This window comes from Puntigrus tetrazona, chromosome 2 (genome assembly GCF_018831695.1).
Source record: "Puntigrus tetrazona isolate hp1 chromosome 2, ASM1883169v1, whole genome shotgun sequence".
Taxonomy (NCBI): Eukaryota; Metazoa; Chordata; class Actinopteri; order Cypriniformes; family Cyprinidae; genus Puntigrus; species Puntigrus tetrazona.
In genome coordinates, this window is record NC_056700.1 from 12621808 (window position 1) to 12645638 (window position 23831).

Consider the following 23831-nt stretch of genomic DNA (forward strand, 5'->3'; position numbering starts at 1 on the left):
GTTACTTTATTTGATAAAGAGACCAAAAACAGTTTAATGTACGCTGGGAAGACAATTTATAAAAAAGGGAAAACGGTATTACATGTAATTATATGGTAAAGATTAACATGATCCTAAGTCAACAGTCCATGCTAATCCTCTTTCTTTGCTTCAGAGGTTTTTACTGTACTGTCAGGCTGCAATTCTATTGCCTTCTTCCCATGTGCATCCAAAGCAGGACTTGCTGTAGCTCCTTCCACGGGCTTCTCATCATCCGCTGGTACAGCAGTACATGTACCCCAGATAACCAGTGCAACTATACCCACTGGTAGCCCAAACACAATACAGGAGAAGACTGGAGCTGTCTGGAACATGGACTGAGATCAGGGAGATTTATATTAGTTACCAGGACAACAGTGACCTAAATATTAGTCTCAAGTAAATATTTGATGAGGATGTGATCAGCCGTGTGTTTTGGTTTTGGTGTGTTAAGCTTTTGGTAAATATTTAGCGAAAATGAAATAAGAGTAAATCTATCCTTTTGCTAAAATAATAAAGGGTGTTAGTTGGTCTTACCACCACAGTAGACTTAGCTTTATAGAAAGATCTCTTAGCGCACTGAAAAAATCCATTTCCCCCTAGTAGCTGATTGGGGTAAAGGAGAATTTTATTAGAAAAGGCACAATGTATTAGAACACAAAAGACAGACGTGAAAGTATCTCCCTTCACATACCTTTGCACTGCCATCCAGAACACTGTTTAAGAAGTGAAGCAAATCCTCAATGGTCTCGATCTTACTTTCTGGTAGACAATATCCATCAATGGTTATATTTAGCACAATTATGGAGGGCATCTCAACTTCTCTGAGAAGAAACATGTCGGTGGTGATTGCACAGAAGTGTATGTACACAGATTAGACCTCTGTAATATATTTGCATTGTTTCTGTAGACTCATTTAAATACAGTTACAGCACTTTGCACTTCCTGAAATCTTTGCATCTAATTCAACTCACCCCATAATTAAGCCGTTGATATATTCATTACCATCCATATAACCAAACTGGTAATCACTAGGAGAAAAAAAATCAATATCGTCTTTGTTAACACATTATTTGATAGATTCAGATATTGGGTACCTTTCTTACAAATATGCTAATTACCTTTTATAATGATCTATGTATTCAGTTGCCAGCCTTTCCATCAGAGTTTTGTAACTAAAGAGATCAATTTTGAGTTTTAGAATAGAGATGATGGGGGGGGTGAGAGGGAGGTCACATTTTCTGATGTTGCTTACCGAATGCCTTCTTCAGATGGATTCTTCTCATCTACTATTGCTAACGCCACCAGTTTACCTTTGAGGGAAGTGTGAAAAATGAACAGTAACACAATAAATTATTTATGAACACAAAGCTCACATAATCGCAATCCGTCAAAGCATCATGTTCGCACACAAATACTGGATCTGGGGGGAAAAGAAATCACCATGCCAGTTGTGCAGAAATATAGCAATTACAAAATGGTGATAATTAATGCTGCAAATGGTATAGGAAAATAAAAACAAATAAAAGAAAGAAATGATGTAAAAGATATTAATGGAGAAAAGCGTGCTTACTTAGTTCTCCCATCTGATACAGACTGAAGCTATCAATTTGGAAGTACGAGGGAAAACGTTCTCGATTTATCCAGGAAGACAAACCGCCATCAAGAAATTCTATAGAAACAATAAGACAAGTGAGATTAAACGTACTAATACTTCATGCACATTTAATGTTTTCATTTATTAAATGTAGCCCTGTACCTATAAATGTCACCATCAAGCCTGTGCAAACAACATGCAAAGTAAAAGTACTCAAAAATGTTTAATCTAAAATACGTAATCATGAAAAACAAATGATCTTTTATTTTATTAACAAAACGAGTGTTTCTGTTCACTGACTGTGCATTAAATTATGCAAAATATGTTACTTGCACACAGTCAAGCTGTTGACTTAAAGGGTGTGTATTGGATGTTAGCCCAGATGAAATGTTCAGAATAAGCCACATGACAGAAGAGAGCTGGAACACCTCACTGTCTCTCTATTCTCATCTTTTGAAGCAGAATGGTAAGAAACAAATTACTGTAACTGTAATGCCTTCGCCAATTTTTTTTTCTTCACTTCTACACATACAACACAGTAACTTCTTCTAATGTAAGTAGAAATAATGTTAATAAAGTAAATTAAATCCAGTGCCATAAATGGCCAATTTGTAAAGGGAAAATGTAAATGTTTCTGTCTACTATATTGGTGTGCTGTAATCTATAGTCTTTTTTAGATCTTTGTTACAAACTTTTATGTCTCTGTTTTTAAAAGAATTAACCATGCAATTTCTGGTACCAAAGTAAAAATTGCCAGGTAAGTGTTTCATAAATGTCATTTTGATTATTTGCAAGACTTTATCACATACATGTATCAAAAGTCTTTCTTTGCTTTTTTTTTAATATTAATGTGCAAACTGTATTTGTTTTACTTTAGGACAAATACATGGACTGATATTAAGATACATTTCTTAACAACGATAACACAAGAATTGGTCATAATATGACACTGTATACTGGAACAGCAAACCTTAAAATTATAATAAAACCTGCATTTCTTTTTAGGTAATCTGGAAGATGTTACTGCACAACATCTCCTTCAGACGCCACATTCTAGACCTCGTCTTTTAACCTTGCTCCATGGATGTGCTAACCATTCACATTATGGAGGACTCATCTGACAGTGCAGTGTTTCGGGTCCAGGTTCAGTGTGCTGATCCTCTCCTGCTAAACTTCTGGCTACAGAAGACCTTCTTCAACAATGGGGAAGTCCAGCAGATCAACACCCTAAGAATAAACGACTGTCGTGGGCTAGTGTTTGTTTTGAGGGTGCTGCATCGTTCTTCACGCCTCCCTAATTCCCATTATTGGTGCCCTTTCCTAGTGACACTCTGCCTCGATGCCCTGGCATTTCACTACCACCTCCCCTCTGTGCCACAGTGGAACGGCACCCTTCGAGAGGCAATGAGAGGAAACAGCCTGGAGCTCAGACGCTGAGAGACTATGAGATTTTTATGAGCTTACAGATCCTATTAGTCTCTATTAGTCATCCTAAAGTGATACACTGCAAGTAGTACGTCTTACCATTGTAAAGGTAGTACGTCCCGTCTTTGAACACAGCAATGGCAGGAACATCCTGCAGAGTGACCGCCTTTGGAGAATATTAAAAATTAATCTATTCGTTTTCTAAGAAGCTAATTATTCCACAGAGGTTTGAAAAAGGAAAATTCTGTCATGAATCACCTTCATGTTGTTCCAAACGAGATCTGTCTGACCCTCCATAGACAGCAACACAACTAAAATGTTCCCAGGTCCAGAAATGTATTAAAAACATTGGTAAAACATGTTCATGTTACATCAGTGGCTCAACTTCAGTTTTGCAACTCTACAATAATAGTTTTTTTTTTGTCAAATACATTCTTAAGCAATCTCAAAAATGTCAGAAGACATAACTCAGGGGAGAAGAAAAGTTCTTTTTGTTTTCTTTGTGCAATGAAAAGTATTCTAGTAGCATCGCAAAACCGCTAATGTCACATAGACAGATGTTTTACAGATTTTTACTACTTTTCTGGACCTGGGACATTTCAGTTGTGTTGCTGTCTATGGGTCAGATAGCTCTCTGATTTCATCAAAAAATATCTTCATTGCTGTTCTGAAGTTGAATGAAGGTCTTACGAGTTTGTAACGACATGAGGGTGAGTAATTAATGACAGAATTTGAATTTTGGGATAAACTAACCCTTTAAGTGGAAGTCTTACCTTTGGAAGGACTTCTTCAGATGCAGTGAAAAAATATGTGTGGATGATATGCTCTGTAGCAGCTTTGTAGTATTTCTTCTGTTTAGAAAAAGCAAAAAACTGTACATTGTGTTTCAATGGTAGTATACTATTTTAACCATTTCTGCATGACCTAGCAAAAACAAATATTCTTATAGTTTATTTATAAGACAGTAAAACTTTAAATGAAAATACTAACCAGAAGCAGCGGTAGCTGTGAACACTAGTCAAGTGTTCAATAGTTTGCATTTCATTACTATTCCATCATTATTCATTCATTGTCCATAAATATGACCGTTATTAATTTTACATAATGTTTACCTTAAGGTGCGACTCTCCTCCAATGTAAACGAAGATAAGATCGTGACGACTCATAACATGCTGGAACAACTGAACACTAGAAAGTGGCCTTACCACAGGTCTAGGTTAAAGAAAAAAGGACAAGGGGATACCATGAGTAGAATTATAAGTAGCATCGACATAAAAATAAAATCTATGCGGAACACGAAAGACACAAGACAATTCATTATGATGAAAATTACCCTGAAACTCTGTTGGTGAATTCAATAATAGCATCCTTTGTTCTAGGCCCTTTGTAGTCAAAAGACAGCTCTCCTTTAAAACTTAAAAAAAAAAAATACAGAAAGTCAAATTATTAAATGAAGTTATAAAAATGTTATTATATATATATATGGTAAATTGTCATTAACTCACAGTTTTATGGTTGGATATCCACGAATATTAAACTCTGAAGCAATACCTAGGACAGAGACAGGATGTTTTTTGCAAGCACAATTTATGTTTTAGTGTATATTTTAAACCAAATATATATATATATATATATATATATATATACAGTGATAATAATAGTACTATTAATGTTGTTAGCTGAAGTGTTTTGCTAGCTATATCATTAGTAAATCACAGTTAATTATTGTTAACTTGTTCAGATTTTTTTTTTGTTACTGTCTAGTCTAATCTAATTAATAAATGAGTGTACTCATGGTAGGGGGTAAAACACAAGACACGGGCTACGTTATATTTACCCAGAAAGCTTACGCGTAAACTTAAAAATAAGAAGATTATGAAGTCGGAAGACAATGGTGCAAAAGGCAGACACTGAACAAGCTAATTCCAAGAAACTAAAGGGATTTCTAATTACTGAAATGCAACATATGCCATATGGCCATCTGGTTAACAAGATACAGACTCAACACCAAATACGTATACAGTTCAACGAACTGAGTCTCGTGAACACATGAGGCCTGCTTAACTAATCCCATTAAACAGCAGGTAAGCCTATCCTGCCATTTAAGTAGCATACTAATTGGTTGCTAAGCAATGGCCTGGTGTGGCATTACCATTACTGTCATCTCAAACCAAGCTACAGTAGGAGATATAACTTTCATCTAAGTATCCTACAGGGGGTATGGCACAAATGTCAATCTTGGTAATAAATATATTCTTAGATATGCAATCATTGTAATTAAATCCTTCCAAAATACTTTTATGTGAATATGTGAACAAAACCCACTTGTGTGCTCTGTGGTATCAATCTTGCCCACATTAACAGGAGAGCCCATACTCTTCAGCTCTGCACCGACTTCTTGCCATATCGGCTCAAACGTGTGACAGTATGCACACCATGGCGCATAAAACTGAAATATAAAAATCATGACATCACACAGCATGACAGAAAGCTACAAAGCAAACATATCGTACAACATAAAACTGCTTATGTCGTACTGTATACACTCTCACCTCCACCAGCCAGAGTTCATTCTTTAGGTACTCCTTAAACCTGTAAAAGAGAACAGTTTAATGTAATCCCACTCTGATACGTCTCATAATAACCTAGAAACCTTCCACCTATTTGTAAAATACCTTTTGGCTGATGATACACGGGTAAACTTTTTGAGCAATTTTGCCAGCCAGCTTTTTTTGAGCAATGTTGCTCAGGCATTTTCCCATTGAGAATAGGTGACAAATTTCTAATACTTTAGATCAGTTGTGGGCTCTGTGTCTCACGTAGCTGTCCACTGATGGCAACATTGCTTAAAAGGTTACCCTGTGTATCCTTCGCCTTTCTTTCTAAATTATTGGAAAAAAATAGTTGTTTGAAACTTTACATGCCTATCTAATAAAGAATAACTTGTTGGTGCAGTTTGAATCTACCTCTGTCGTCCATACCACCGAACAGAGACTGCACTTATTAAAGTCACAAAATTATTTATTAATGGCTGCAGATTATGGATTTTTTCTCTTACTAAATTTAGCTTTTGACAACATTTCCCATAGTATTTTCCATTGGAATCACTGGTACTCCTCTTTATTGGTTAAGAGCTTATGTATCAGATCACACACAGTTTGTTTGAATTAACAAGTTTAAAATCATAAATATCTCAGATTATGAAAGGTGTGCCTCAGGGCTCAGTTTTGGGCCCTCTTCTGTTTATTACGGCCCGAGGACCATCTTGGAATTATTTATCTATTGCCTTTAGGACAAATATACTGTAAATCTGGTATATAGTTTCACTGTTATGCCGATGACATATGTTATGTCTTTAAAGCCTATTTCAACTGCATCACCTTCTTCTCTTTTGCTTTGTGGAAATTAAATCATAGTTTACATATATTTTCCTTAAGGTTAATAGTGTAAAGACTGAAATTTTATCAATAGGTACTAAATCGAAAATTGCTAAGTTTTTAATTGGCTATTGATAATTCTGTCATTTCTCCCTTTCAGGTTAAAAGAGTCTGGGTGTCATCCTTAAGAGGACTTTATCTTTTGAGGCACATGCAAATAATATTACTCGGTCAGCATTATCATTTGCGAAACATCACATATTACTGTCCTTGTACATGGATTTCTCACATCGACTATTGTAAATTTTCTTCTCAGCAGTTTCAAAAAAACTTCATACGGCTACAAATTTTAAATATCTATCTATGCAATCAATAATATGACAAACCCTGACAAATAAATTAGAGTTGCCTGCAGGCAACCCATTTTAGCTGTGACGAAGCAGCAAACCTTGTTTACCTTGTTAGCTGTATAAAATGGTATAATAATAATAATAAATATAGCATGATGCATAATCCTAAAAACACACATTTGCATCAAACCCTCATTTTATTAAGCAGACTCATTAAGTGCCATTTCTTCCATAGAAGATCCATGTATGTTGCTATGCGACTAAATGAATGACGCCCCTTCACGACTAAAGCGCAGTCAGTAGCCTACCTTTACAGTGTAAAAGACTTACTTGTCATCGAGTTCCTCCACGTATCCCGACACCACAGCAATGACCGACAGAAGAGCTATTGAAAAGAAACGCAGTCACATACAGATTCGTGTTAAAGAGATTTGTATTTCGCTTATATTGGCGAACTTGGTGTCTGTTCAGTTACTAGGCGTTCGTATACCTGTAAGTAATAAGTGTCTCATTCTTGCCATCCTTTTATCTTGTCATAAACCGTGCAATAGCCTTGAAATGTTACAAGCGGCGGAGTCACTGTTAGGTTAGTGACATACTCATCGGACTGGTAGTAAGCTCTTGGCCGACTGACTAGATTAACCCCCTTTGCCCCGAGGGGTAGGAACGAAGAGAATTAGGCCACAAATTGATTCTGGGCAAGCGGTGAACGTTGCGTTGCGCCACTTCAATTAGTTTAAATTAGATTTTAGTTTTGTATTTTCCAGCGTAAAGCATGAACTGCATGTAGACATTTTTTAAAGAGATGCACAAAGTAGTGCATTTCAGTGTGTATTGTATCAAACGAGTCATTTACATTTAGAAAACTTTTTGTTTTTGTTGTTGTTGTGATATCGTTCCACAATTGGCGTATTGTCTGTTGCATTTTAGTATCCACTGAAGCTTGACAAAATAATTACTTTTTCTCCCGAAAGATGGCGCCATAATAATCCATTTGGCATACAGCTGCTTCTGGTTTTATTGGAATGCACAGCTGTGCTAAAATTGGACGTTATTATTTTAATTTTAAGTTTATACATTCTTAAGGTAAATTTTACATTTTGCTTGGCCAATTTCTAAGTAAATAAATGGGGTAAATGTTGTCAGTGCACTTCTCTGTTTATTGTTCTTTTAACTGTTTTCGTTCCCATAATAGCAGGTAATGCCTTTTAAATGTTTAGAAGACGACCTACTAACTATTTATTTTTGCGAATCTAGTTTTGTTTATGTTGTATGCCACACAACCAGGCCTATCATTAGACAGCTGCACCTTAAGAGAACATTTTGATTCGCTCACGGACAAGTCAACCAATCAAATATCCGCCCACTGTGCGTTCAGCTCCTCCGGTGATTGGTTCAAAACAATACTGTTTAAGAGGTCTCTCGTATCTCTATGGCCGACGTTGACGTCTGTCTCCATCAAATAGAAACGTAAGTTTGGTCCGTGGGGAGAGGCAACTGTTATGGAAGTGGTTGCCTCTTGAATTTACTTCACTGTGTTTTGACTCACTCTATGTGGGATAGCGTATTTGGGGATTCACTGCTTGTTAAATTAGTTTAGGGATATAGAGACTGAGCGAAGAGCCCGGCGTGAAATAGAAAAGCCTCTCTGGAAAGAGCTCGCGCGTTATTTATTTTCTCCTGACCGCTTCATGTTTGTGGACAGCGCGACAAGACGTACGCAGTTTTCGACTTGTGCACGTTAAAACTGAGTTTCTATGATAAAGTTTGTTATAGGCGGGGTAAATTAAGTTTTAACAAGCTCACACGGTGCTCGTTGGATTCGTGGAGTTCAACTATAGCCTAGCCGACGCTCGCTCAAAACAATCAGTTATATCTTCACGTAAATACATGGATTGTAGTATATGGCCCCCGTCTGCTTTTGCAAAATGCAATGGGACTAACTGAGGCCTTTGGACCGCCAGAATATCTTTGCTTCGCTTTCAAGCCTGATGAACAGGTAAGATACCGAACTTTGTGTCGGATCAGTAACGTTGTTTTCTTTTTGGTTTTAAAGTGCGTTAAACTCTTGAAGCATGCGCGTGTGTCAGTAAACAATTAAAGTGCTCTTTGGTCTCCACCTATGAGTAACAGTTTAATGACAGCATGCAGTTGCACCTGATCACTATTCTCAGCGGTATTCTGTAGCTTATTGTTTTGCAGCAACTGGGTTCACTTTCGGTCAGCATCATTTATGCGATCTCGGATTGCAACACTTACACTTCCGAATTGTTTTTCGCGTCCGCTTCAAGCTGGCTTCCCTGGTAACAACGCGAGCCGTTTAAAAACATTAGCAAAAACATTATCCTATGCTGACGATCAACGTGCAAGGCGGTTTGCAAATTAACCACGGCCGTAGTTTCCTCAACGCGTTTGCGCTTCTTTAAAGTCGTTACTGTAAGGGTTGCATACTAGCCCTGTGAAGTGCATTACGTGTTTAACCCAGAAATGTGTGTTAAGTGTGGTCATTAATATGCCTATTTGAGTCTAAGCACTTCTTAGCAACTTCTTGAGCAGATTTTGAAGTGTTAAGCAGATTCATGAAAAACACAGCCTTACTGTACAGCAGTTAAATGCACGCAAAAAATGCATGGCATGAACTGAAAAATCTTCACACGAGACACAAGACCTTCTCATTTTTTATTTCTAAGCTTTGGAATGTCAGACATGCTGTCAGCGAGTAGCTAAATGGGTTTGTATTGTCTAATCACGTGATTTAAAATACCTGCGAATGACCTGCAGAATGTGAAGGCATTACAACCTCTTTTGGAATTTCTACCTTTTTGGCTGCTGGAGATAATGAGATATGCTAACCAAATAACCTTAGTTCAAAATAAGGCCTTGTTGTGTAATGTTCAGAGTCAGCAAACTGTCCTAGCTGATGCTTTGGCGCAACCTCTTCGTAGGAAGCCAGTGCGTAATTTTGACCCTGCGTGGCACGCTTATTTCCAGGCTGAGAGTGTTATTTTGGGAAAATAGCGATTGGTATATGGGTCAAATCACGCAGTAAGCCGAGCATTGAATGTTGGCTGGCCTTAAGGCTGCCCATGCTGAAGGTCAAGTTTGAAATGAGCTCCTGTGGAACGTTGCCACTGGAATCATGACCAAAACAGCTGTTTTAGGGCTCGTCTTTAGTGGTCCTGCCCTTCTTACACACTTTAACCCTGAGCACGCACCGGTTTTGTAAATCGCAGAATTTAGTAGTGAATGTTTACGGAAACTATATATAACGCATGGAAGCCCTCCTTAATTGTCCTCGAAGGTAAGTCATACGATTGACTCCTTCTTTGGAGTGCATTTGAAAATGACAGAGGGGATCTATAGAAATGGACTGAGTTGATTTATCACGCTGTAGGGAGTAGAGCCAGCTGCTGAGAAGCCTAAGGCCTGCGTGAATGTTTGGTTCTTTTAAAGTGGCTTTTACTGGGGTGTGGCACTCGAATGTACGAGTGGGAAGGCAGTGTTTAGATCCCGGCTGAGTTTTGTGTTATTTATTTATTTCTTTATTTCATTCCCAAGCTTACAACTAAACGTTGCAGGGACAGTTTTCCCGTATCCGTCCTGTTTTTTTTAATTTTTTGTGATGAATGGAGGGAAATGAGTAAGAATGGCTTGGTTCTGTGTTGATTTACGGACAATTTAGTCAAGGTGATTTATTTATTTTTTTTATGCCACTGGCCTTTGTTGTGGAAGTGATTCCAAAAATATTGTTTCTCTTTGCTTTTATCGCTTTAGCTGTTGTGTGAACTATTCTTAAATGATTTTTAGCGCTATTTCTTTAATGTTATCTTTATAGTTCTTGGCCTTCGTGCTTGCACTTAGCAGGTGTGTTTACTGCCCATAACACTATTTCCATGTGTTTGCCTTTTTTTGTCTTAAACGATTGTGCAAAAAGTGCTTAGTATAGTTGATAAATGTTAATACATAAAAGCGCAGGAGCAGTTTTCAGATTTTCTATTGAGGATATTAAAGAAATTGACCATATGTTTCTTTCGTCAACACACAAAATGAAAATCCATTTCAAAGTCAGCACAGAAAGAATCTTTATTTTTTTTAATGCTTATTTTCTTATTGTGAAATCATTTTTATGCATTTCTTTATTACCATGACCATCCTTTTAAACAACAGACTGCATTTTAATTATTAAATAATTCTTTTATTTTTGTTATTGTATTTTGAATTTTATTTTTGTGATCAGATGAGGATTTAGCATTTTTATGAATACATTTTCAGTGTACTGTTTATTTTTGGGTGTCTGTCATTTATGTATTGTTCACTCAGAAAGAAGCGTTTCTACAAGTAGCCAAATATGCAAGTTGTAAAAATGTGTATTATAATGGGACAAACTATATTATTATCAATATTTTGCTCATCTATTGATCTGTTTATTCCTTTTGCAGGTCTGGCAAGGACAGTCAAAAATGTGAACCGGTGATTGATACTCGACCAGATTATTTGTGCACCAGTAGCAATGGAGCGGAGCAAACGCAACTCCATTGCTGGGTTCCCCATGCGGCCAGATCGGCTGGAGGACCCTGATTGTGGAGGAGGAGCCGAAACCAGTCCGGCACCGCTGGACAGGGTCTGTCCCTCGTCTTACCGGGCTCTCATCAGTGCCTTTTCTTGCCTGACCCGACTTGATGACTTCATCTGCGAGCGTATTGGATCTGGGTTTTTTTCTGAGGTCTACAAGGTAAGATGGTTGTGTGATGACAATAATTCATTTCGATTCCGGTTATTAGTCACTTGGCCTTACCAAACCACCTGCAGAGTTGAGTTCTGACATTATTCATTTATGGTTATGAGTGAACATTGAAAACATTGATTAACTCATTCAACAGTTTGATAACTCCTACAGTTTTTGCACACCAGGAGCTGAGAGTTGTGCAACCTTTTTTAAAGATCGATGGAGATTTCGTTGAAAAGGTCCTAAAGGAGGAAAAGAAAGTTAAACCTGTGATTCAGCTGATGAGTTGTCATCTAGGTTGCAATGTCAGATAGGTGTGCGTATTTTGGCATGTAAATTAATTGCTGTTAGTATTACTAATACAATACTTAGTATTGGACTGCAGTATGAAGTTAACTTGAGCAAGTAAGAAGAGAGTAGGCCCTTAGTTTGTTTAAGAGAGTGTATGGCTTAGTTTGATATGATGCCAAAGTTTGAAGTTAATGAAGATGAAAGTTTAAATGCAGTAAAACTGGCTGCTTTCATTCTGTTTGGATGCTGTTGGGCCTAAAGTAGTGCATAGCAAGGCCTGTCATTGGCTGACAGTGACACAGGTTCAAATCCGGCCTGATCCCATTCCCTTCTCTCTCACCCCAATAGTTTCCTGTTTCTCTGCACTTATCCTGTTGTATAAAGACATTAAAAGTCCATTAAAAAGCCTGTTTAGATACTCTTACCTATTAAAGGATAGATTTACGTAGTCCTTCAGCCATTAACATGCATAAAGTAGCTTTCAGAGTTTGTGAGAGTCAGGGCTTCTGTGATTGCTCTCTGTTCAATCAGAAGTAGTAGGCTGGACTGCCAGATTCCAAATAACTGTCATTCCTTTAACATGAGGATGTTGTTTACAACATGCATCTTCCTCCGTAGCGTTGATTAGGCTACTGTTTGCGATTTTATCTTTTTTTTTTTGTTGTTTATTGCACATAAATCCAAGCGACCTCCTGCATTAAATCGAGGACTACCCTTGAGGCTGAGCATCAGTAGACCTTTCACTGCTGCAAACTATGTTCACAGTGAATAATTCAATGAAGTTTTGAGGTCAGAAAAGCCCTAGGAGAACAGTGCATGATGATGCCCATTACCAAGATCAATTCCTGTCATAACAGTGAACTCTTTCACTCACGAGCGGTATTTGTCTCTGTACTTCTCTGTGCATGCACATGCTGCATCGGGTTTAATTTTAGCTTGTGTGTTTTGTCATAAATGGGCCAGGTTTGTCCTCTTGGGTATTAGGACAGGTATTAAGTCATTTAGAGATCAGAGCTCAGTCATTTTTAGATCAAACTGTGTATGGAGAGATGTAAGTACTGTAGACCCTTTCAACATGTGTACATTGACTGTATGCATTGAATTTTTATTTGCATTTTATTTTATTTATTTTCTTTTATGATGCTTGTTTTGAAATGGACACTCTCTAACTAGAAAAAAAAATGAATCCCCCTTTACTTTGCATCTTGCAGGCACTTTCACTTTTAACCTTAGTTTTTATTTAATGAAGCGAGTGTCCAAGAAATGCAAATGTTTAAGCCTTTCATGAACTTTGAATTGCAATGCAAATAGTTCTTTGCAGTTTAAATAATAACAATAAAAGATAAACTCGCATCGCCTTAGCTGTGTCAAACTAAGAAGATTCAGAGCAAGATTTACTAAAAGGAAGGTTCAGACAAGGCAAAAGTAAATTAGTTTTAATATTTATTTAAATGGTGGAAAAAACAATTAAATTGAAATCAAAAAGTATTTTAGCTTTTATTTCTGTGTAAATAATTGCGGAGCGTGTGTTGAGCTAGAGTTTGAACCCCTGCACTTTAAAATCGGAAAGAAAAATTTGTTAGTGATTTATGTCTATTTAGAATTTCCTTCCCCACACAGGTGGCTGAGATTTAAAGCAGAGTGAGTGGTTTTAGGATGGCAGGCAGGGGGTGTCTGCATATGGTGCAGGCAGGGGTAATACGGTGAGCCAAATACCAGCTGTGTTGGGGGTCTGCAAGAACCTGTCTGCAAAGCTAATGCAATAATAACCTTTTCCGGTTTGTTTGAACAAATGAGTTTCAATCTGTACCCATATGGTAAAATCTAAAAAAAAAAAAAAAAAAAACACAGCAATATGCAGAGTCCCTAAATAATCATGTTGCTCAATGGTTTAATACATAGACATTTGAGGAACCAAAACATTTTTCTAGGACGCTGGATTTGTTGCAAGCTGTGTCTTGATAATAGCAGAACAGATTGAGAGTTTGGGTGCTGTAGCGGAGGCATCTGGGTCCATGTCTGACAGGCGGCTCTCACTGTAGGTGGGCGCACGAAATGGGCTCTTCATAGGCTGCTGATCCCCCAGACTGTGATTGGTTGCAGCGCAGTCTGCATCGTGCATTTGAAGTAAAGGGGAAACTCTCATAAAATGTCGCTATGTGTTATGGATACAACATTCACAGCAGTTAACCACAGAATTCAATATTTTGGTTCCCTAGCACTGAATTTTGAGTAATCCCTCTGTTGTGTTGAGTCTTTCCATCACTACATGCCGTTTCAGGAAGTCAGCATTTTACAGACGTAGAATGATTATTACAATTTTTATTATTTTTTTACTCATGAGGAAATCCTGTGGTTGATATTTCTTTTCCTAAATGTCTTTTAATTGGTCAGCAAGATGAAAGCACAAAGAGGAAACTAGAAAACAGATCTGCAAAGGCACATTTCAGAAATGTTGTGAAACCCTTAACAGTACGTGAAAGTAAAAGTCAGTCGTGCAGAGTTGTCCGTTTTGTTTATCACGTGTTAGAAAATTGGTTTTGTAATAACGATTTTTAGTGGTGTTGTTGTTCTAATGCTGTGGGTTTCACAGATGCAATTTTTGTAATAGCAATAGCTTTAAGATGCTTTGGGGAAAAAAAAAAATGCCACTTAGCAAAAGTGTCACTTAAGATGAATGTTAAGAGCATTTAAATATTTAACTTAAAGTGCATTGACTCATTTCATTTTATTTGTATGGTTTAGTTCAAATCCACAAGAAGGCTGAAAGATCATTTGTCATTTTCCTTGTTTTAGGTGCGCCACAGAGCTTCGGACCAGGTGATGGCTCTAAAGATGAACAAGCTGAGCAGTAATCGTGCCAACATGCTGCGAGAAGTTCAACTCATGAACAGGCTCTCTCACCCCAACATACTCAGGTTTGCTTTCAGCAGAACACTATTATCACAGTGGGTTAACACTTTTTTTTTTTTTTTTTTTGATTGGATTAAAATGATCGTGCAGATTGCAAAATGTGCAGGGCTAAAAGCTAAGCCATGACTTTTATTGCAAAGTCTTCTTAAAAGCCGTGTCTCTCGTGTGGTTATTTTATGAAGTCGGTTTTTGCAGTTGTGGTTTACGCTAATAAGAAACTAAGGAGCTGATGCCAGTAAAAGTAAGTTTAACAAGCTTGTAACTAAATGGCAAAATGGAAATAACATGGGTTTCAAAGAAAGACACAACTGCAGTTTTCGTATAAAGCAGTGGCTGGTGTAGCTTAATATCAATATTAGGTTTCGTACTCTTTGAAAAAGGAGTGTGCCTCTCTTTATGCACTGCCAGTGGCTCAAAATTAATGCAGTCTTTCAAATAAGTGAGATCGTGGGAGTGTTGCTTTCAATGTGAATCTTTCTCTCCTTTGTAATGGAAAAGCAGGGATGACCTCTTCCTCCTCGTTTCACAGAAATCAGGTCAGAAATCCATTAACAATAGATGGAGTGAAACGACATCCTGAGTTTAGACTTCATTGAGATCAAAAAGCAATCCTCTTGGTTTTTGACATTTGTTAGTGTATAATTGGTGAGTTTTGTCAGCTATCTTGGGATGAAGTAGCGAATGGGATCTTTGTATTAGTTTTATTTTTCGATGTATTTATTGAATTCATTCGGTTCTGGTTTTTTTTTTTGTTGTTTGTTTTTGTTTTTTTATTGGTAACACTTTATTTTAAGGTGTCATTGCTACATGTTAAATGCACTATTATAATAACAATAAATTATGCATAGCCTAATTACATTCAAGTAACACTAATCCAAATCATAACCATGTAGTTAATTAATGTTATAAAAATATTGTTTTTAATCAATGTGTTAATGTGTAATAATGCCACCCAGAATTGTAAAGTAGCTGCCTTTCATACAATTCTGCAGTACGCATATGATTAACTGTTAAATATGTCTGGTATTGCTTCCATTTTTGTGATACTTGGCTTGTTTGTAGAGCAGAATGTGAGTTTGTGGGTGGATGAAAGAGTGAGAGAGAGGGTCTGTGTGTGGTTTACAATCACACCATTGTTACATCTCATTGAATGGGGGTGGAGGGACCGTAGTTCAGACAGGAGAAGGCTGAGGGGAGCTTTGTTAAAGAAATCCCAACACAGACCCACAATAAAAGAGGTAGGCCTGGGTTTATGGGGCCATAACTTTGAAAACACAGACAAATTTGTATCCTGCCTAATGACTCTTGTGAGGTGGCCATTCAGAGACATTGATACGTTGTGTCACTGCTAAGAGCTGCTAAGGCTACTGCATGTCTGTATACAGTGAGGCTCACGAGGTCCATACATTTCAGCTGCATTATTCATATCTGATCTTTCTGACCGTTTGAAAATGATGACTTTCCGGAAAGAAAAAAAAAAAAAGATCGGAGGCACATCAGGCATCACAACTGACGTGTTTATTTGGGGTTTGAAATTAATGTGACCCAAAATAATAGATTATATTTTGAAAAATATTATCCTTTAAAAGAGCTGTTTCTAATATAATACATTTAATGTAATTTTATGTCATCAGTAAAAACAGTTGTGCTGTTTATAAATCCATATTTATTCATTTGTGGGGGGGGTTTTGTCAGGATTTCTGAACGAAGAGTTTAAAAGATGAACGTCTATATAAAATGGAAATCTTTTGTAACATTGCTTTTGATTATTCTGATGAACACTTGCTGGAAAACAACTGTTAATTTCTTTCTCATTCCAACGTTTTAAATGATACTGTAGGTTACTGATATATTAAAGAACTTTCTTATTATATTATAATGTATTACTGTTTAGCTTCTAGTTAAAGAAATTATACCTCGCCACGTCTTCCTTACTTTTATTTACAGCGGAAATCTTGCATTTGTTCTGCCACTGTGCCTGTATTTACATCAAAGTTTTACCCTCAAGTCGACTACAGACAGTCCCACATTTTATAGCTTGCGTTGATGTACAGCACCATAAACCTGTCTGAGGTTATGGTGTCATTTGTAAAAGCCATTTTTGATGTAGAGCATAAAATAAGCCCATTGGACAGCAGCCTCAGCTCATTCTAGTCAATAATGCTGAATTTGCTCTATGCAGTTGTTTGCATATTGACGTTTTTATATTTTTTGGCATCCTAGAAATCTTTTCAAACTCTTAGCTGTTGCTGCCTCCATAGCAGTAAACTAACATCGGCCTTCTTTTTTTCTGCTTTTGTGGTGTTGTAGATTTATGGGAGTGTGTGTGCAGGAAGGTCAACTCCATGCTCTCACAGAGGTAAGTGACATCAGACTCGTGTTGCATTCACCACACATCTCCTCATGCACAAGAGACAGTGTTTTAGGTACACCTAATGAATTAAAGTCAACTAAATCCGTACTTCATCTCATTGAAGACATTGCAACTTGGCCTCCTTCCAGTTTGGAAAAAAGGCAAAAGGTAACCTTTTGTACCAGTAGACCTGTATTGAATTTATGCTTGAATAATACTTGCGTTGCTGGGAAAAGTCGGTCTTGGAGTGCTTGCGAGGTGTCTTTGATTCCTAAATCTATGGCATTTCCCCCTGTGAATCACCTGTGACATTGAACAGTTTAGTCTTTGTTCACAGTGGCCTGAGGGGAAATATTCTATTAGAGAACCCACTGGCAGTCCCCTAAGGCATGTTGTATTTTTACCATCTCAAACCGTGTGGGTGTATTATGCTTGTATGAATGTTGCTGTGCTATATAGTCTTACTATCAAGATGAATATTGATTTCACGAGAAGGAGGGGTTTTACTTGTTAAGCAGGAAATGAGTCTGTTTAAAAATAAAAGTAGTTTATATACAAATAAAATGATTAGTGTCTTAAATTGGGTATAATGTGCATAAATCACTATAAAGATCATGCAGTGAGTATTAAGCACAGCAATGTTTTGTTTTTTTCTTAAGTCATCCTCACCTTTTTGGAAGCTTTTGGGGGCCCTTCACTGGTTGAGAACCACTGGTTGAGAACCACATAAATAAATAACCATATAAATGGAAGCTTAGTTTTATGTAGTAGTTCACTACAGTCATCCTGGTATACACCATTTAGTGTGTCTTTGATACCTGTTCTGTGTTTTCCTTTTTAAAAAGTACAAAAGGCTTTCCATTTTAGCTTAAATCATCGCAGGTCACTTGTTCTGTCCATCGCCTTGTGACCTTTGCGCTGCTTTCTTGATGCATGTTGACAGAAAGAAGTATTAGTCCAGTGGTAATCACTGGCCTGCTGAGGGATTATACTGTTTTTCAAAGCCACTGAGACCTTGCGTTGCTCATGCTATTAAGAATTCCCAGTCATTTTTTTCCCCCATAAAGACACTTCATTTAAGAGCCGCTGAGTGAGTTGACAGTGTATTAAATGAGCTATCTCATCACTCAGCAGTTACGAAATCAGCCCTGCAGGAAGTTTCCATCCTTTGTTGTAACCAGCATCAGCACCCAACGCACTCAAAGTTACTGTTTCACCAAGAGGATTAGCTCTATATAGGCATACACATCAGTCGCCTAATCACCTGAAGTAACACAGCTTTAGACCTAACCTGGCCTACTCGGTCTGGCAGTACATCAGATACTCTACGCTGACCAAATGGTATGATGTAGGATTAGCTTTAACTTACTGAAAGATGAAGCCAGCATGGCACTTCCAAATGAAAGATTTCCCGACCTGCGTTTGCGATTTGATGTTGGGCATGGGATCAGGTCTGTAAGAAGAGGGAGAAATGGGATTAGACTGAACAAGCAGTCTGATTTGGCTTAGCTGACCATCTACAATGTACCAATGTCCCGGTCTTCGAATACATGCAAATGAACATGCAAGCGTCGCTTTTCCTAAGCCCCCTCCACCCATTTTTGTTTACAGAATAAATTACAGCTGCTTGCAAATTGTGTTTCTAAAACAGAATTGATAACTGAAAAATGTGTTTTTACATTATGCAATGCGTCTTTGACGCTTTTGTTGAGCTTTACAGCGTACCATTAGCCAACAACATAACATGCAGGAAAGTGTTGACTCGTTGGAGGGACGAGAGGGCTGAGTATGCGAGTTGAGACGGGGCTAAGTGTTCATTTTGCCTATTTGAAGTTCCAGGGAATTCAGATAATTAGATGTTTGCTGGCGTTTTTTGTAAACATTTATCTCAAGGTTGTGCCGTGGACAGCAAATTTTGATAGAGTAACTTCTACGTTTGCCTGCAAATGCGAGTAGACTACAAAGGCACAACCCTATTTGGTTATTTTACTCACTTAGATTATATATGGTAGCAGCCATTAAAAATGTATGAAGAGCCGGGGAGTATGTCTGTTGACAACCTGATTCGGGACACTGCACCAGAATTATGGGAAACTGGAAGGTGCTGTCATTTCGACTCAGCCGTCTTGTCTGCCTGTTGATACCTCGCTGTGCTGACCGCATACTAAGGTCTCCTCTGTTTAGTCAGCCGTGGCTAATTTAGTTAGCTAAATGTGGAGCCCTTTATCTGTCAGCACAGATCATTTCGGGCAACCCAAAATTAGGACGCTGTTGAGACCAGTGCCCCGTGGTGAATGCATCAGGCTCCTAGTAAGTAGCATGTGTGCCACATACACTAATCTCTCAAAGACTTGTTTTAAAGTTAATCAGACATAAACCATTCACTGCTGCAAAAGAATAGTTAATATATCTCTTGCAGAATAATTGCCTAATTATTAGATGGTGCTGTCATGCAAATTCACTATGTGAAACAGAAGCACTTAAAGGGCTCCTGCTGGGCTCTGCTAATTTGCACGCTTTTGTGACTTGAAAACCAATCCACTTGAGAGTTGGCATGGAATACTTTTACCCACAGGAAACTGATTGGATTCACTTCGGTGTTGTAAACACAAAGTACTGTGACCATCAAAATAATTATAATCCCCATGATGCAAAGATTCAAGTTGTACAGATTTCATTATTGCACATTATTGTTGAACATCAGATAATTGTTTTATCAGGTTCTTGTGCATTTACATTTGAGTCAAATTTAACCCATCATCCTATCTGTTGCACCCTCTTGAATGCAATTTGAATAATTTGAGGGCTATAAGAGAGAAAAATATTGTGATATTTGTCACATGACATTTCTTCTTCTTTTTTTTCAGTATATTAATGGTGGCAACTTGGAGCAGCTGCTGGACAGCAATAAGTACCTGAGCTGGGCCACGCGGGTCAAACTGGCTTTAGAAATTGCCATGGGCCTCAGTTACCTACACTCCAAGGGCATTTTTCACAGAGATCTCACCTCCAAGGTACAGAGCTCCATCACTCTATTTATTCCCTGTTATCGTGACATTTTCAGTTTTTATGTATTTTAAAGTTTATTTATTCCTGTAATGACAAAGATGACTTTTCAGCAGTGATTACTGATTTAAATGTCACACTGTCCTTCTGGAATTGTTGTACTATGTGTATTTGGTGCTCAAAAAACAGTATTATTATCACTTTATTATTAAGTCATGCTACCTTCTACCATCAACAGAGGAAGCCTTCACTGTCGATTACATCTAATGCTTCTTTGCTGAATAAAAGTATTAATTAATTTAAGGGGTCATATGATGTGATTTCAAGTTTTCCTTTCTCTTTGAATTGTTACAAGCTGTTAGTGCATAGATAAGATCCCTAAATTTGCAAAACCAAAGAGATATTCTTCATAAAAGTTATGACTTGTACACACCCCCCTAAAATGGATTGTTTAAAGTTTAACATTTCTATGTCACTGTGTTTGCTTATTTTCATAACACCTCCCAAATAGTTATGCAAAGGAAGAAGGCTAAACTATCATTCTCGCTGTAGTATTGCTGCCGAGGCCGTGTTCTAGAGACGCTGTGTGTAATTTTGAAAGTGATGGGTTATGTCTTAATGTATAAAGTGGACAGGGAAAGAAACTGAATGTGTGTCAGTATCAGCAGTTCATTACAATCCATTACACCACTAGCACGACGCAACGCAACACTTAAAAATACAGTACCAAGTCATGATAATCCATAATTATATTCATACTGGATGCAAAAACGTAACATTTCTGGCACATGCTTGAGGTATTCAGCCAATCACAACACACTGGATAGCTGGCCTCGCTTTTCTAGAATGATGAGCTTTGTACAAATCGACCCATTTCAGAAAGGCATGGCTTAGAGTAGAAATGATAATGAGCAGTATGTAGAAATGCCATGTGTAATGTTGCATTACACCAAATACACAAAATAATGTTCTCTTTAGCCACATCATATGACCCCTTAAAAAAAATCCTACTTATACCACTCTTATGAACGGTAGTGTATGTAATAATTTTTATTTTTTTTAGCTTGATAAAGATGGGCAATTACAGGATGTACTGAAGACGGTACACTTGTCCTGTGGGTTTAATGATGTAACTTTATAAACAAGAAGACTATATCAGTCAGCAATGAAACAGGTGCTTTGATTTAGTCTTCGCAAGGCTCTTGTTGGTGGCATGCACTGACATGCTGTCTCTACCTCCAGCTGTTGTGTTCTCTCCTAAGCACTTGTGGGACTTCCCATAATTGTACGCTGTGGGAATCACCCCCTTGGCTTTCCTTGCTACATCATTACTTTCTGTTTAAGTGATTCTAATTGACTGAATCTCCAGTGTAAGGTATCCTGTGGGAGGAGCGATATGTTCTTCTAGTTACTGTTTCTTTCCTTTTGATGTTCTCTCAGAACTGCCTGATCAAGTCTGATGAGAATGGCTACACTGCGATTGTTGGAGACTTCGGCCTTGCTGAGAAAATCCCCAGTCATGAGTGAGTAACAGCCGAAGTGGAGACTTTTCAGAATAAGGAAAGCATGCACTAATTTCACTCTGCTGCTTATGTGAAAATTAAAACTTCAATAAAGTGGGCATCCATTTGTTTTGTTTATGAAAGTCTGAAAGGAGTCAATGGTCAGATACAAGCGTTACTAGCAGGGGGTGGTACTATCTGATTTGGAAGGAACATACCGTCCAAAGTCAACTTTTAAGAGAGCTAATAATACCAGAGCAGTTGAAGACCCTTCCTCTCCCATTGCAGAACCTGATTTTGCTGAGTTTGATGTGTTCCCAGGTCAATATCTTTGTTGACCCTTGTACAACATTGTAACTAACCAATCATATTTAAGAACCAGTTTAGTTTTTGTTAGTTTTTGTAAGTTTAGGCTTACAGTCAGTGTTTGGTAATTATACATCAGTATCATTCATTTATCATTTAAATCTGATTTTAGGGATTACTCATGAGTAAGGTTAGGTTTAGGTGTAAAGATATGGCCAAGACATTTTTGGATGAAAATACTGTTCCAGGGTCAACAAAATTAACCTAGAAACATGTCAAACTCAGCAAAATCAGGATGTACCTCTCCCATTACCTCCTCACTACCAGTGCAATGCTGCATATTTTTAAGCAAAAACATTAGTTAATTTGGTTACCTGGACAGCTAGTCATTTCTTCTCTGTAAACTGGAAGCTCTGTATAATTAGACTGATTTCAGGTTATATAACATGCACTTGGAAGATGTGCTTTGCGTATGATCAGAATCAGAATCACTTTATTGCCAGGTATGTTTGCACATACAAGGAATTTGTTTTAGTGACAAAAACTCTACAGTGCAACACGATAACAAGACAAGACAGATATAAAGAGAAATATGTACAATATACAAAATATAAAATGTGCAGAAATAAAAATAAAAAATAAAAATATATACTATAAACATTCATGATATATGATACAGGTGTCTCAATAAACATGTTAAATTTGTTTGTTTTGGTTTGTTTTTTTTACCTACACACCGTTTTAAAGGGTTGGTTCACCCCAAAAATGAAAAATGTCAAAAAATATTTTAAATTAAACCCTCCACTCAATATTTTTTTTAGAACATTTCAGTGCCAGCATTTAGTGCCCACTCAACTGAAACTTTGACACTTAAGACATTATGAGAGTATCCCACGTGAATAGAGCAGATTAATCAAGCGTTCTGAGGAGACAGTCGCTTTATATAATGAATAGATTCAATGTAGACTTTTATTCACATATAGACAAACACACATGCACAGAGCACATCAAAAATATGTAAATGTGGAAGCTCAAATGTGCTTGGCCTACGCGTGAAAGCAAGGTTTGTTTTTGCATGTTACATAAGCAAGTTTTGGCAAAAACAAAAAATCCCAATGAGGTTTGTTCTTGCACGTCAAGCGTAACTGATCATATATCATCTGTTCATGTCCGTTTATCACAGATTTTATTACAAATATTTTCATTTGTGTTTTAAAAGTCAATGAAAGTGTCTGTAATTGATAAAAGAATAAACATTTCTGGGTGAACTTTTACTTCGAACATGTGGTGAATGCTGCATTCGTGCTCGTGCAGACGTGCAAGACAATGTTATGTAAAACGGTCTGACAAAGGTCTATTTAAAGCAGTACTGCTAAAAAAATAGAAACTAAAAAAGAGGAAAAATTAGACAAAGATAATTGAGTAGTCGCATTGTTGATCAACTGGTCATCCCTTCCCTATTCAGAGCACATTGTTCAAAAACTTCCTTTTTCATAGTACTGCTGCCTCGGAGGCCATTTATTCCGAATCCCAATTCTGTTTTATACCCCTACCCCTTCGCTAAATGTTAATAAAGATATTAAATTAAGTTGGCGCTGTAGCCGGGTTATGCTGAGGAAAAAAATCATACCTCTTTGAAGCGTGGTCACAAAAAAATCTTTGTTTGAAGAAGGCTCTTCCCCTTACCCCTACCCCTCCAACTAAAAGAAAATCGAGACACCCCTACCCCTTCACGTGAACGTTCAAAACGGAGGAGGAGGTGAAAGGGGAAGAACTAAGGGGTAGAAATAGGATTGGGCCTTAGTCATTATAAGTGCTTAAGTGCCTGTATTTATACAACGTCTATCCTTTGTGTTCAGTTTCGAGGGGGAGAAGCTGTCCGTGGTGGGATCCCCATTCTGGATGGCTCCAGAAGTGTTGAGAGACGAGCCATATAATGAGAAGGTTAGATCCTCGGTTGCCGTTGA

General features: G+C 37.6%; 2 protein-coding genes and 1 long non-coding RNA gene across 3 annotated transcripts in view; 2 read left to right on the forward strand and 1 right to left on the reverse strand.

The window, feature by feature from the left end:
* On the reverse strand, positions 1-9155 carry tmx3a (thioredoxin related transmembrane protein 3a). Its single transcript, XM_043258005.1, has 16 exons — positions 9027-9155; positions 7098-7152; positions 5593-5632; positions 5366-5489; positions 4546-4591; positions 4374-4454; positions 4153-4252; positions 3814-3891; positions 3140-3206; positions 1592-1690; positions 1274-1331; positions 1140-1193; positions 993-1049; positions 713-842; positions 556-624; positions 1-356 (listed from the first exon to the last, which is right to left on the reverse strand). Exons 4-16 carry the CDS (start codon positions 5412-5414, stop codon positions 132-134), a joined length of 1113 nt encoding a protein of 370 aa, XP_043113940.1. The 5' UTR covers positions 5415-5489; positions 5593-5632; positions 7098-7152; positions 9027-9155; the 3' UTR covers positions 1-131.
* On the forward strand, positions 2022-3145 carry LOC122358236. Its single transcript, XR_006252588.1, has 3 exons — positions 2022-2081; positions 2331-2372; positions 2621-3145. It is a non-coding gene; the product is annotated as an uncharacterized LOC122358236 (long non-coding RNA).
* tesk2 (testis associated actin remodelling kinase 2) overlaps positions 8224-23831 on the forward strand; it is a 20380-nt gene continuing 4772 nt past the window's right edge. The window contains exons 1-7 of the mRNA XM_043257989.1: positions 8224-8766; positions 11207-11499; positions 14581-14702; positions 17008-17056; positions 19918-20064; positions 21497-21579; positions 23724-23808. Coding sequence (XP_043113924.1) covers positions 11278-11499; positions 14581-14702; positions 17008-17056; positions 19918-20064; positions 21497-21579; positions 23724-23808 — 708 coding nt within the window. The 5' untranslated portion in view covers positions 8224-8766; positions 11207-11277. The remainder of the gene's footprint in view (positions 8767-11206; positions 11500-14580; positions 14703-17007; positions 17057-19917; positions 20065-21496; positions 21580-23723; positions 23809-23831) is intronic.